This window comes from Falco peregrinus, chromosome 1 (genome assembly GCF_023634155.1).
Source record: "Falco peregrinus isolate bFalPer1 chromosome 1, bFalPer1.pri, whole genome shotgun sequence".
NCBI classification, from domain to species: Eukaryota; Metazoa; Chordata; class Aves; order Falconiformes; family Falconidae; genus Falco; species Falco peregrinus.
The window spans coordinates 86,081,991-86,097,755 of record NC_073721.1 but is presented as its reverse complement, the minus strand read 5'-3'; the positions used below and the strand labels follow the sequence as shown (position 1 = coordinate 86,097,755).

General features: G+C 34.4%; 1 protein-coding gene across 11 annotated transcripts in view; it reads left to right on the top strand.

Moving 5' to 3' along the window:
- Positions 1 to 15,765, top strand: part of FUT8 (fucosyltransferase 8) — a 187,533-nt gene that overhangs the window by 140,676 nt on the left and 31,092 nt on the right. For all 11 annotated transcript variants that reach the window (XM_055796329.1, XM_055796305.1, XM_055796312.1 and 8 more), the window contains 2 exons: positions 984 to 1,098; positions 14,858 to 15,095. In XM_055796329.1, the coding sequence (XP_055652304.1) occupies positions 984 to 1,098; positions 14,858 to 15,095 (353 nt within the window). The remainder of the gene's footprint in view (positions 1 to 983; positions 1,099 to 14,857; positions 15,096 to 15,765) is intronic.

Genomic DNA, 15,765 nt, shown 5'->3' with positions numbered 1-15,765 from the left:
AGACTAGCCATTAATGTTTTTATAAATATTTTTAATAGTTTGTCTCTAGTTTTCTTTTTCCTCCCAAAACAATAGACATAAAATCTTTTCCTGGCTGGTACTGTTTGGGCTGTTTTTCACAAAATTCCTGGCTAATCTTAGCAAATATATGTCATATACCATCTTTCTTGTCATGACAAGGAGTTCTTTATCCTCTTATTTGGCCATTGAGATGTGTTAACCCAAAGAAAAACAATCTTTAGTGTAGTAGGTAACCTCAATTTAATATTTGATAGTTTCATAAAATTCACATTCTGTAGTCTAGACTTGTAATACGGCCATGAGTCTGTTTTAGATTTTGAATTTTTATTTTTTTTCCATGTGGGTATTAGTAGCGTGCAGTCATTCTAAGCAGGCAGAAGGCTTATCTTGTTCCAGAGCCAGAAGGAGCTCCATACTGTAGAAAATACTGTTTACTAAATGTAAACCTTGTAATAATGTTCTATAGTTAGCTTTAACTGACAAAAATAGAAGGATTACTGTCGTTGCTGTGCTAAAGACACTTGTAATATTACATTGTATAGAAGCATAGTAAGATGATTGTAGGAGGCAAAGTAATAATGCACTAAAATAGAAACCACTGTAGGAATCACTGTTGCACTTTCATCTGGAGCCACTGGATAATGTATCTAGCACAGAACTATTCTTTCTTTTTAGTTTCCTTTAGTATATACCAGAAACAAATGCTTTATAGCAGGCCCAAGAGTTTTTCTAATTCATCTTCTGTTTAATACTGTAATTGGTGTGGAACATATGTTAAATAGAGGACAGAGTCTTTCTTCGCTGTTGTTTGGATTGTGGGGTGGGAGGTGGCATGAAGAAACTGTTTTTGAAGCTATAATTGAAATACCTGTTTAATTTGTCTTTGTTTTCATCTAATCCAATTTAGTAATGTTAAAATTGTTTCCCATTTTTTTAAGATGGCTTTCCATTGTTGCTTACAGGTCAATAATGACTGACTTGTACTACCTCAGTCAAACAGATGGAGCAGGAGATTGGCGAGAAAAAGAGGCCAAAGATCTAACAGATTTGGTACAGAGGAGAATAACTTATCTACAGGTAAGAGGGTAGAGCTTTTAAATCAAGGTAAACATTTTTTATTTTAGCAATATGCTTGCAATAGAATTGCATGACAATTTTAAGTGAATGTATGTAAATGAATTACAAAAGAAATTAGAACATATGTTTCAAACATTATTTTATATGTATATTGAATGACAGTATTTCAAGCAAATATTTGGGTTTTGGGTTTTGTTGTTGGTTGATTTTGTTTATTTGTGGGTTTTTGATTATTGGTTGGTATTGTTGTTTTTTTATCTGTGGTTTTCACTGGGCTGATTTTACCTGTTTGGATTCTTTGTTTTATTATAAAAGATAGGTCTCTGGTTCCTGGTTTTTTATGCTTCAGAGTATCAGAATGCATACATATGTTTGCATAGTGTTAAAAATGAAAATATGAAAGTCCTTGTATGGAACTTCCGAACACGCAGCCATTTTAAAAAATATAAGTATGCAAAATTGGAGTGCTTGTATAGTATATTGTCCAGTCCTTGACTGTTTCAACAGATGAGTGAGACTTCTCATAGATGCTCATATTAGCCTTTTTAAAAATGTCCTATTGTGTGGCTATAAAATTTAAACAGATGTTGATCTGAAGGTTTTGGGACTTAAATTCATGTATGAATGCATACACCTATTAATATAGTGATCAAAAATGTTAGATGTAGTCAATTTTATTTTTACTTGGTTTGTTTTTCCTTGCATGTATGCAAGTATTTCCTTGCACCTCTCTACTCTGTTTTGTATGGTCACCCCTAATTCTCTATGTAAATAGCTGAATGAGGTTCTCAGATTTTCATTATTTCACAGTTCAGCTATTGAAACCTCTTCTGTGATCAAGCTGTGTATTTGCTGCTTGTTAAATAAAAAAAGACACCCTTCCGTGGAAAAAACTCCCTGTAAATTTTACAGGAGACATCATGTTATTATCTTCCTTCAGCTCCTTGAGAACTGTTCCTTAGTCTTTCATTTTTGATGTCACTGTTTGGCAATGTTGTACTGTAACTGCTTTTCATGCTGATAAATATGGTCTGTCTGTACCTTTTTCTCTTCTTCCATTGCATCCATTTGTTGTCTTATCTAAGTGTGTATATGTCTCTGGAGAGTGATTGTCTTCCTGTTGCACATTTTACAGTGTTCAGGGCCTTAGTTCAAAACTAGGACCTCCAAGTCCGTACAATGAATAATAAAAGTCAAAGGAGGTTAGGAGAACAAAAGCTCAAAATTAAAGCATTAAATAAATGCTTACATTGTTTTCTAGTGAATTTGAAAAAAATTTACTTACTGAGCGAAGAGCTGAGAGCCTAATTAGCTGCTTCTAAAATTTATTTAGATGCCTGTAGTCTGATAAAAGGCTTTCTTTTGTATAGTGGTAATTTATTCTCATTTAAAAAAAGTAGTAGAAACAATATCAAGAATGAAACCAATGCCAAGTCACAACACATATATAATCTTAATATTTCATATTTGTAGCACAATCAAATAAAGCCTTTCAGAAACTGTATTATATAGTCAGGCACTTTACCAAGAAAGGTAACTATCTTTATCCTCATTCCCTAATAAGGAAACATGATGATTAATGTGAGCAGGTAATTTACAGAAAGTTGTGGCATTAGGTGCAGAATTAGAACAGGTCTAACATGCTTGGCTCAATTTCCATCATACAGGCCACTTTTGTTTCTGGTTTATTTATAAATTTCAGAAATCAATAAAATAATGTCATGGGAAGAACTGAGCTTTTTTCATATTTATGCATTTAAAATATGAAATTAATCATTATGGGTTCATCCTATCACACTGAGAAACACAAGAAAATGAGTATTTCCCTCATTATTTATTTATTAAAGTTCTAGTATTTTCTATATTACATTGGAAATTACTTTGATTTTTGTTTTTAATAAGCCATTACTGGTAGATTATAGAAATTAGAAACATATAAATGTATTACTGCTGCACATCAAGTTGCATATGACTGTTTCACATGGAAGGATATAGAAATTATACAGGAAGGACTTGTATTTCCTTAGTAACTATCTCGGAGGTTTAAGTTGAGGAATGGTGATACATATTTTCCAATTCTAGCTTCTATAGTTGTTGACATTTTTAGCATTATAATTGTGCAGGTCATCAAAAACAGCACTAAATTCTTGGGGATAGCAAATATGCAACAACATATTCAAAATTATTTGGGTATTTCATGAACAAATAGTATTACCCTGTTAATATGTCTTTCAAGTTAGTTGAAACATTTTAGCTGTATTGGATGCTCGGTTTTTATTGTAATAAAATATGAAACAGACATAAGTGATGAGCCTTCTCTTGCTAAACTATTCTTTCTTTTATATGCTTACAGTGTTTCTTTTTATTAATACCTTTTCAGGTTAAACATACCTAACATTTTCAATCATTCTTTGTGTATGAGAATTTATAATACCTTTCATTTTTTCTTCCCGATGTCTTCCCTTAACACTAATTCTTCACCAGGCTATTAGAAGTGAGCATCCACTAGCTGAGAAATTACAATAGACTATTGATTTATAGAATAGCACCAAAATACATTTTTTTCTTATCTTCCTGGGGTTTTTTGGGGTTTTTTTTCAGTCTAAGGTATTAGCTAGTAATAGGTCTGTCCCCCTTGAGTTCATGTCACCATGGAGCTATTGAAAATGATGCCCAAAATTTTTAATTCAGCTGAATTTTGAAACTTGAGTATTTTTTTCTTCCACCATGATTACTTTAATTTTAGTTATCAATACAAAATTTCATTTGTCATAAGTCATGCTGTTTACTTTGATTAGTTTCTTCTGGAATTCATGACAATCTTCTCTAGGCTTGACTAATTAAAATGTCTTAGACTTTTAATTTAATGGCTTTGCCTTTTACCAGTTCTTCCATGTTTCATGCAAGGTGCTAGTCCTGCTAAGATAACTAGAAACAACTTCTCTGTGTATTTGCCACTTCTTGCTCATTTTTTATAATCTGGATTTGATCTTTGTCCCTTACTCCATGACTACTTTGTTTCTTTGAAGGTTGTTAAAAGACCCAAAGAAACCCCAAAAACAAAACCCCAGAAAAATTACACTGTAGCAGGAAATTGGATAGGATGGTTTGATGCCTACGTATGTTTATGGATGCTCATTTACCTCCAGGTGTATACTATTGCCATCAGTCATATAAAAGATTCAAACCTGAAGGTGTGGTAATTCTCAGTGTGCCACATTACTCAAAGTTGGTTTGGAAACTTAGCCAACTCTTCAAAGATAGAAAATACTCTTTTTTTATGAGCAGTTACAGTCTTTGAGATGGGTCACTCATATATACAATTACTACCATCTCTGTTTTCCTTTTTATTATTATTCCTCTGTCTGAAAACAATGAAGGATCCACTCTTGCCTATATGCCTCTAAGCCAGACATAAGCTTTTGGAGCCCTTCTAAAGACTGAATTATCTCCGTGTTGAATCATAGTTGCAAGTAATCATGCAAAACTAGAATATGTCTGTGACTACACATTTGGAAGCCAAGTTGACTTATTTTCTAGTGTGGGTTTCAGGATGCTGAAGAGTACAGGGCTGACTGTGAGTATGCAATGTAAAGCAGTCCGTGGTCTGAAATTAAACATATACACCTCTATTCCTAATGTAACTGTACTATCAAATCAACTAAAATAATAAAAAAATTAATAACCCGTGCCCCCCAATTCCATGCCAAAAAGAACCGTGTGGAACATATTTGTAATTTTTTGTTGTTGTTGTGAAGAATAAAATTACTGTATATCTGGTACATGTTGAACAGTGACAGCTGCTTTATTTTGGGACAGCTCCCTGGGAAATCATTTAGCTGAATGATTGTGAATAATGATGACTGCTACTTCATTTAGATAACATTACCATAAAATTGATTTAATGAGACTACATTTGGCTAGTTCCCTGTAGTTAGAGCAACACTTAAAAAGCTAGGACCTTTACATTTAACCAAAAGACCTTATTTTCAGAGATGTTCATTATGAAATGACTGAAGAGAATGTGTAAGAGAAGTCAGACAAGGCCTTCTGTAGTAGTATATGTTCTGGAAGTGGTAGAGTAAGTGATTATGAGGGCAGCAGTTTGTTTTCTTCCCCTTTTGTGCTTATTTTTGTTCTGTTTAATTTAGGAAGTTCGTGATTCAGCATACATTCTCCCAATAGCAGAATATTTTTGCCTCTAATTTTTTTAAAAAAAACCCAAACCCATTTTGTTTAACTTTGAAGGTTAAAAATATGAGCAGGTGAGAAAGGTTACTAAGTACTTAACAACATCATGAATTATAATAGTTTGCCATATTCATACTATTTAGTTGGGATTGTATATGTATGCGAGGAAAAGAAAGTTGCTTACAGGACTTTATTCTGAGGTTTCTGGATTTTGCAGTATTTTTGGTGATTTAATATGTCACAATGATCTTTAAGACAAAACAATTTAAATTCTCTCTTCTTTTCTTCCCATCAAAATAAATAATATGTATTTCTAATAAAAGTACTCATACTAAAATAACAACAACAATAAAAGAAGCTCTGGGCATTCTGCATATATACAAATGACTTCACAACTGTCAGTCTTGAAAAGTGTAAACTTGTATCCTTCAATAATTTAAATCTAATGTATTATATCTTTTCCCAGTAATTCAGTGTCACTCATGAGGAACAAATTGTAGTGTGTTGTGGCAATTGTAGTGTATTGTTGGTGTTGAGAAATTCAAAATAATTTGAAACAAAGGCAAAAGTAAATTCCAGAGAGGAAAAAATCTCATAGAAAATTCTCCATCAGTATTTACTTTTTTTTTTAGGGAGGAGGAAGACACTAGCTGAGGGACTTCAGCTATATGTCTGTATGGGCACTGTTTTGGGAGAAGAGATGATTTCTTTAATGAGCAGACTTTGCAGACTTTTTTCTATTTTCCTGTGGTAGACTCAGCATCCTCAGGTTTATTTGAAAGCTTTCTGGCTTTTAGTCCAAATACATAGAACCCTAATAAATCACTTAAGGAGAAAAATGTAATTAATGCTAGTTCCAATTTCTGAATAGAATTAAGTAGTAGACCTAGGAATAGTGTTGGACAAGGTGACCTTTAAAGGTCCCTTCCAACGCAAACTGTTCTATGATTCTATGAATAGCATACTTTAATAATCTCATCTTGTAATGATAAAAGCAAGATTAGATACTGGCAAGGCAAACGGTTGAAAAACACCATACCCTTAAGCTTAACTGAAGGGTTCCTGGCCACAAGTGCTACTTGCTTAGCTAGGTAGCATAGATCCAGTCAAGATTTATGGTTATGAATTCGTAATGTTGACACATTTGGCTATGTCTTATGATTGTCTTAAACTTGACAACTATGTCTATTAGTAATTTGATTAAACTTCAGTCATTTGACTTTCATACACTCATTCATTTAATTGTAAAAGAATCAGTGCCACTAGTGGTCAACAGAATTGAAAGGAGATAATGACAGTCATGTGGTTGTCTAAGGGGAAGTCACTGAACAGAACAATTAATAGATTCTGTCTCAGATCCAGGTTTACTGAGAGACTAGTAATGCCTAAAAATGTAGCATCTAGCAGATGGTTATTGTTACCTTGTTACATTCTTTTCTACAGCACCATCAGTTTAACATTTTCTTAATGCGGTTTTTTCTGTTGAAATCAGTGGGGAAGGTGAAGGTGAGAAACTCCTAGTGCATCAACTGGAGAAGACTGAAGTTTGCACTTGCCTTTCTTTAGGCAGCAAAGAATCCATGTAGGAGGAATCCAACAGTTAAAAATAAATAGGAAACTTGTTTGATTAGTTTTAGTACTTCCAGAATTACTTGAATTGTCTTGGGAAATGATGTCATTTAAATAGTTAATTAAAAAATGAAACTGTCTTTAAGACACATTTTGTCAAGTAAGGTTACTGTAACTGGCCTACTTCAGGTTTGGATGTGTGGCTTGAACTGAAAATTTCTTACAAAGCCACAGGAGCTCAGTTCACTGGTTGGAGGGCTGTGCCCGGTTCTCCACCCTCCCGTGCAATCCAAAACCTACTTATTGAAAGATTTAGTTATACTTTTGATGGATTCGCAGGAATGTTTGTAATTTAATGTGCATTTTCTTTCTATTTTACTACTTATATTTTAATAGTTCTGAATTACCTACTGAAAGTCTTTGATTTTTTTTTTTTTTGTAGTTGTGCGTCACTGGTGTTTATTCATGTTTTTTGTGAACAGCTTCTTTCATTGTGTATTGAACCATCTTTACTGTTTGATAGTGTAAGCTCATCTGTATTTTGCAGTTCTTTTCCCATTTTTGCCAGGTTTCTGAATTAATTGCCCAGCACTGGAAGAGTGATTTGATTCCTTCCCAGTAACGCTAGAAAAGAAAATGTAGGCATATGAATGAATCTAAGCATTTAGAAATTTAATCTTTTGGTCAAAACAGATTTAAAAGTAGAATGAACTGAAGAGAAAATAGCAGACAACAAGCCAATTTTTCTGATTTTTTTGAAAAGGTTTAGAAAGGGACTGAATAGTTTCTATCACATGTTAAATGTAGAAATTATTTGATTTTTGAATATGTCAAGAAATGTCTTGGGTCATCTTCATTAAGTTACCTAGTAAATTCAGTATCTGAAAGTATGGTATTAGTGTAATAACCGCTGAATCAAGTGTGATTGCTGCTGATATCTATATTAGGTTTTCTTTAGAATTTCTATATAGTGGACTGAGGAGTGTAGTGTGGTTAGTCCGTCTGCATGCTGGGATGTTTTACTCATCTGTAAGTTGATAATAATAAGCTGAAGCTTGTGTATTGTAGGAGGGTAGGTGCAAGCTAGAGGAATTAACATTAGAGGCAAGTAAGTCTTCCTCTCTCAAATCAAATACATAATATTTCTGACTAGGGAAGGAAGACAATTATTTTTTTTGTTGATGGTTGGTTGTGTCATTCCCCACCCCCCCACAAGTATTGAGGGGAGCTGGTAAGAAAAGGAACCATTACAAGTGGCATCAAAAAAAAAGGGGGATAGAAAATGGTGTGAATTAGATGTATGACCACTAGAATGAGAAACACCTCTCATTGACACCATTCTCTCAAAAAATGGGATTTTCCACAGAATTCGGGTGGGACTGTCTCCTCCAGCATACTGTGTACCATTAAGGAATAAAATATTTATTGAAAATATAAAAAGTAACACCTTTGTTAGTAAGCATATGCTGAGAGTACATTTCTCTAAACTTTTTAAAATTTGAGGTTGTCCTGCACCTGGGTTGGGGCAACCCCTGGTATTCATAAAGGCTGGGGGATGAAATGATTGAGAGCAGCCCTGCTGAGAAAGACTTGGGGGTACAGGTGGATGAAAAGCTGGATGTGAGCCAGCAATGTGTGCTCACAGTCCAGAAGGCCAACCGTATCCTGGGCTGCATCACAAGTAGCATGGCCAGCAGGTCAGGGGAGGTGATTCTGCCCCTCTGCTCTGCTCTGATGAGACCCCACCTTGGAGTACTGTATCCAACATAAAAAGGACATTGACCTGTTTGAGCAGGTCCAGAGGAGGGCCGTGGAGATGGTCACAGGGCTGGAGCACCTCTCCTAGGAAGACAGGCTGAGGCAGTTGGGGTTGTTCATTCTGGAGAAGAGAAAGGGGCCCCAGGGAGACCCTACAGCAGCCTTCCAGTAGCTAAAAGGGCTGACAAGAAAGCTGGAGAGGGATGTTTTACAAGGGTGCATAGTGATAGGACAAGAGAGAATGGCTTTAAACAGAGAAAGGATAGGTTTAGGTTAGATAGAAGGAAGAAATTCTTCAATATGAGCATAATGAGGCACTGGCACAGGTTGCCCAGAGAAATTGTGCATGCCCATCCCTGGCAGCGTTCAAGACCAGGTTGGATGGGGCTTTGAGCAACCTGGTCTAGTGGAAGGTGTCCCTGTCTATGGTGTGGGGGTTGGAACTACATGATCTTTAAGGCCCCTTCTAACCCAAACCATTCTATGATTCTCTGTTATGATTCTATGAAATTTACAATCACCACGGTCATTTATCTTATAGTAAAAGTAAAATGTATGTTAAACAGCGGTTTACTTTTGCCATTGTCATGAGTTTTGATGGTTAACTGCACTCTTGAAAACGGTGGAAGATAGACATTTAGGCAGCACTTCTGACATCTTTCCCATCTGGTCCTATTGACTCTTGTAAACAGGCTAATGAATAGCCCTGAAGAAGAAGGTTCTTTGAGCACCAAGAGAAGTAGAAGATGGAGACCTGGAAATAGTTCTAAGACTATTTGTACTGTAGTCAAACAATGGCAGGGAATGTTCCTAGGCACTGGAACATAATATTCTATACTGTTAAGTTCTTAACTGTAAACAGTTCCTGGCATGGTTTTGACTCACATCAAGTAGCCTTCTCACAAACAATTCTTTGGTTGTGTTTGAGATTTAGCACAATACACTCTTCATAAATCTGCTGTGAGTGGCTACCCTGTTTTAAGAGGTTTAGCAAGTTTAATAGCATGGATGCAGTCATTTCTGTGCCAGCTAGAATAAGTCTTGGGCACATTTGATTTGCTACTAAAAATTTTGCCTATGTTTATATGTTTCAAATTATCATGTTTCTAACAATTTTGATTTTATTTGATTTTTGTTGCTATTGTTGTATGCTAGTAATCTGAATGTAAAAATACCACATGTAATTTTGCAGCCACACATTACATTAAGAAAGTACTGTGGTGTTTCATTATCTTTCAGTAGTTTATGGAGTTAGTGAAGTGTATTTTACTCAAGAGTCCTTAGTCACCCGATAGGAATAAGAAAGAAGAATGAACTCATGGTACCAATAATTTGCTAGAGAGCATTATACTTATTAACTCTTTTGTTTAATATGTAGAATTATGTGAACAGAGATATGGTCTGTTCTCATGATTCTTGCTGATGGTTCCATTTAAAATGTTGCTGCTTACAGGAGAAATAAACACCCACTTTTTAGTAATGGGTATTTCCCACTATAGCTATAATTTACCCTCAAAACTTTTTCCAGGTCTTCAGATCTTTTACAAAAAAGTCCTGATTTATTCTATTACTTCCCAGGATTTCAGTCTCTCTGTTGTTGTTGTTTTCTATTTAATTAGAGGTAGAAAATTAAGACCATAAAATCATTGCATTTCAAATGAATTATTTGAAATGTCTGTCTTTAATACCGCCAGTATTCTGTAAACTTTCTGCTAAACAGCTTGAGACTAACAGTTGCAGAATTTTATGCTATTAGCTATAACCTCAGTTGTGTTATCTTTGACTGGATATTAATATTGTAGTTTACAGTCATCTGCACCAAATTTTGAGTTATGTACATGGGGGAAGAGAGTCTTCAATGCACATACACATACACAGTTGATTAATACCATCAATTAACAAGATCTTGGAGTTACCACAGACAATTCTGTGAAAATATAATCTCAGTACTCAACAGTATTTAAACAGTAGGTCTGCCTCAAGGATAGACTGTGCGGTTCTAGTCCCTTACTGTCAGAAAGGCTATAATAAAACTAGAAAACTTGAAGAGGAAAGTAATGTGGATGATCAGATACATGAACTTGATACCTCTGAGAGTTAAAATTAGATGAAGATTTCATTCTGCTAGCAGAAATGAGAAGGGGATGTGATACACAGAGGTCTACAAAAATCTTGAGTGCCCTGGAGAACTTGAGTAGGGAATGACAGTCCTGTATTTTGAAGTATGCCTTCTTTAGAAGAGACAAGGCTCATACTGTGCTGCTTTTGCAGAGTGAAGTTGAAGGTTGAATTTCACAGGGCATACATGTTTGGGGCAGTCAGTTATAATAGCACAGAATCTGCTTCAGTGTCATTAATCTTGTAAAGTTTTATAATGGCAGCATTCCTTTGGCGGACCATAGGTACTAAAAATAACTTCTGAATAATTTTTATTTAAAGGCTAGTGGTTCCTGTTTGGTTAAAATAGTTGTTAAATAGATGCAGGAGAACAATTTTGAATCTTAGGAAGATCAGGTCAGTTATTCAAAATCAGCCATTCCTTCAAACAGGCAAACCAACGAATGTTAATTAAATCCGAGGCTAACACTACTTACTATTTCTCTCATTGCTAATGCAGTTTTGTAGGTCTGCAATATAATAGGTGATTTTCCAGCTCTATTAGTAAAGGAGATGTCAACCAGACTTCTGTAACTCTGCTACAGTCATGTGGCCTGCATACCTCATTACAAAGGTTGTGGTGTACTACAGAAGAATGAGGGAGATACATTCTTGAAGAGAAAACCTGGATGCACTACTTCCCTTGTAACCTAGGCAGGAGAGGTAATTTGTAGCCCAAAGGACTGTAAAACTTCTTAAGAGGAGGAGCTGGGATCTGCCAGTGCTTAGAATAGGAGGGAGTGGCATATTGCATTTATTTGAGACTTTAACTGTATCAATTTAGTGGAAACCCTGAATTTTGTGAGAGCAATGGTGTATGCCCATGGTACTAGTGATGAAAGATGATCAAATCAATTTTGCCTGTTATAAAAATCCACTGTTATTTTAGGTGACATGCAACATTCTCTTCCAGAAAAATACATGATTTTAACCATTTTACAGTTCTAAAAATTTGTTACTGTATTCGGTTGCAGTGTCCATAGAAGTAATTCTGAGAAAAATAAAAAGTGTAACCTCTGGCATGGCTTGATAATCTACAGTTCTGTATATTGAAGTATGTTTTGTGTGCTTCGTTGGGTGTTTGGTTTTTTTTTTTTTTGTGGGTTTTTGTTAAGTTTTTTAGTGCAGTTTTATGGCTGTTACATTACAGGGCTTGACAATCCTGGAGGTCCCTTCCATCCCTCTCTTGATTATGTAGACAACTCAGTTGTGTGTGTGGTGAGCAGTGCAGTTAAGGATGAGAACAGAGTGCACTGCTCATTCAAATCAGAGATTTATAATGCTTTTCTGTGACTTTGTGCCAGGAGGAAAAATCTTGGCAGTCTTCACTGGATTTGAAATTGGCTGTTATTATCCTTTATCAACTCAATGCCTTTATGGGTTGCTTTGGTTGGCAATTTTGGCTTATGAGCACACAAGCTATTATGATACATGCAATGTGATTGTAATTTGCATTCCTTCTCAACAGTTATTAATTCTACCTTTTTTCAGGAAATGCCAGTTGAAACTGCAGTACATCTAAGTATCTCCACTTTTTTTTTTTTTAAGTTCTAAAGAAATGATTTAAGCTCAAATACTGCATTGTCTTAAAATTTCAGTATAGAAATCTGAAAAAAACCACAGTCATAAAGAAATTAGCTTAACTAGCTTTCTATTCAAGTCACAAACTAATATTAATATATATACTTTCTAGTTAAGTCTCCAAGTAGTTAGAACCCAAGTGAGTGCATTATATTAGCATTAGTAAGCAGTCATGGTATCAAGTTATGTTTCTTTATGTGATTCCTACTTGATTTCCATAATATTAATAAGCTATTATATGAAACTGCATTTGCATGTAAGAATGTTAGAAGGGCACACCTTACCTAAGTTTACACAACTTCAGATATGGCGTCAACTAAATGCTTTCAGTTTGAAGAGGACACAGGCATTTAAAGGTAATAGAAAGTGTAGACAACATTATTAGTATTTTCTAAACATTCTCATAGATTACCCCTTCCAAAATAGTTACAAAAAGATTAGTTTCTGTGACAGTTTTTGCTATGTGGAAAAAAATGGGAAGACAGTCTTAATAAAATGCTTTATGGTTCTGTTGACATCTCTAATGTATCTGTTGTCCCTGTTTATGTGCTTTCTTTAAAAAAAAAAATCTTGATTTTAAATGTCTCAACAAAATTATATTGCAAAATCATTAATTAATTTTATAAATAAATAAAATTCTAAGTCAATTGATACCTTGTGACAGGCTTGTATGTCCTGCTTTTTGGTAAATACAGTTTGCTAATGGTTTACTTTTGTCCATGATAGTTCTTTTTCAATCTGGTTATAGTATGTTACACAAAGGTATTAAAACTCTCCTGAGATAGTCTATATAATGCATGAATTATTTTTAAGTAGCAGTTAAAACATCTAGATACATCTTTCAAAAACACATAAACACAAAGTACAAATTTTCAACTTCTGCAACTGAATACTTCTGTCTGCTTCTGACAGTTCTCTAAATGACAGAAAGAAGCTTCTTATATTTTTTTATTAGACCATATTTCAGTTGTAAAATTAGCAACATAACAATAGACACCATTTTCTGGGTTTTGAGCTGAAGTATTTTCTGCACAGGAACAGTTAACAGCTGAAAATGACTACTTGCACCTGCTATTATTGCACTTCATTGAGTGGTGGAAATATGTCTGTAGATTTAGGGAGGAGATATTTTTTCATGGAATTCTTGCTTTGTGGACTTGCACACAATACTAGAAAACCCTTTTTCTCTCCTAAAAGACTATGGGAAGTAGATTCGTTATAGTCTCAAAGATACCTGTTAGGTTTAGTCTCAAGTTACTCATCGGATGTTGTGATAGCAAGAGTACTGCTATCTGAGCAACAAAAATTAGGAACAGAAATTTTGATTTATTGCTTTTCATAGCTAATTATGCTTTGAATAATTTTTTTTTCCTTAAAATGAAAAAAAACCCCAAATATTGAAGTAACACATTATAGGGTTTGTTTTTTCTCTTTTTTTTTTTTTTTCCCAGATCTGAACTATTTTCCCCTCTTTTACACACCTGAATGAACAAATTACTAATTTTTTTAAAGTATTTTACGAATCAGACTATTCAGATGGAGAGATCTCAGTTCTCTGGATGGTGGTTGTTGGTTTTTGGAAAAACCTGATTTGTTGCAAATTTATGAAAAAAAAAACATTTAAAGTTGCTTAGATGTAAGAGAAACAATTTTTGTTGACACTCAAATATCAGTAGTCTTGCAGCCGAACTGAAAACTGACTTTTCATCCTTGAGATTTTATAGAAAACCTTTTTGGAATGCAGAAGTATGTCTAGAGGCATGCAGGTATGAATGTGTACAGCAAAGTACTGTATTTTACAGAAAGAAGAACTTCTGTAGATTCTGTGGTTGTGTTGTCCACATACATTAAAATGTTTATTAGTTTGTACTTCTAAACATAACATTCACATCATGTAGACATTTACCTCCTTTGTTGTTTCTTGGATTGTGGAAGTGTTGTATATTATTCTATTGAGAGTGCATCCAGATTAAAATACTGTCTTTTTATCAGTCTGCTCAGTTATCTGTTCCATATTCTGTATTTGGTATGTGGTCAGTTAGTCTGGGAAGCAGTCCATTAATAAGCGTTAGCTTTATTCTGTATCTAGTAGACAGGTGGAAATTTTCTTTTGTTGAGTGACATGCATGCTCATTGAAAGAGAACTAACAAACTTGGAAAAATGCCAAAGGAAAAAGCATTGCAGCACTGAAAATCATGTTGATGAAATGTGAACCTTGAGTCCAAATGTTAGGTTATTCTGACAGATTTACAAATGAGAATGTAATTTAAAATCTTGAAGGTACTCTATTTTCTGTTAGGATAGTGAAGTATGTTCAATAACTGTTCATGTTCACAGTGAAGAATTCACATAAAATTTTCATGGAGCTGAAGCTTACTCATCCATTTTAATATGAGATGTATTATAGCAGGATGGCTGGTGTGATTTATGACAGTTTTTCAGAAAAAGTATGCCTTCGTGTATATCTTCTCTTCAGCTTCACTTTTTCATCCATACTTACAGAACCCAAAGGATTGCAGCAAAGCTAAGAAACTTGTGTGTAATATTAACAAAGGCTGTGGCTATGGCTGTCAACTTCATCATGTAGTCTACTGCTTCATGATTGCTTATGGCACTCAGAGAACGCTTATTTTAGAGTCTCAGAATTGGCGCTATGCTACTGGTGGCTGGGAGACTGTATTTAGGCCTGTAAGCGAGACATGTACTGACAGATCAGGCACCACCACTGGACACTGGTCAGGTAAGATTTAATAATTCAAATATCTTCTCCCTGTTTTTTTCAGCTTCATTTACAAACTATTTTGATACCTCTTTTTTAATGTTCTGTACTGTGTAATAACTATTGACTGCAATTGTATATGCAAGCCTCTTCTAAATTTTATTTTTGCATTGTATTGAAAACCTATTATTGTTATTAAGATATCTCTGTTTTGGAAGAGACTTTTAAAATATAAAAATTCTGTATTTCAGATTTAAATCATAATCCTTCAGCAGTCTGCCACTGTGTTATGTGCCAGATATGAATTCAATTTTTATGGGAACAAAGTATTAAATACAGACTGTTGTTGGTAAACTTTAAAACAATAAAGCATGTTTCAAATACAAAGCAAAAGAAATACAAAGAAAATGGTATCAAATAGTCATTCACATACCAACAAAATAATGAAATTGAAATAGTTTTTAATGTAAACTTAACTGACTTGAAATTCAGGGTGTAAAAACAGTGGTGATGTTAAATACCTTTTTATTTGTAGTTCAGTAAGTTGGTCCATTCTTAAACTAGGCTGAACAATTTTGCTACAATGCTTAGGTGGACATTCATGTTTGGAGGATCAGATAGCTTCGTCTCAAAGTAAATAAGTGTTCATTTTAATGGAATTCTCATGGTCAGCGTGTTGAAAAGTTGTGAA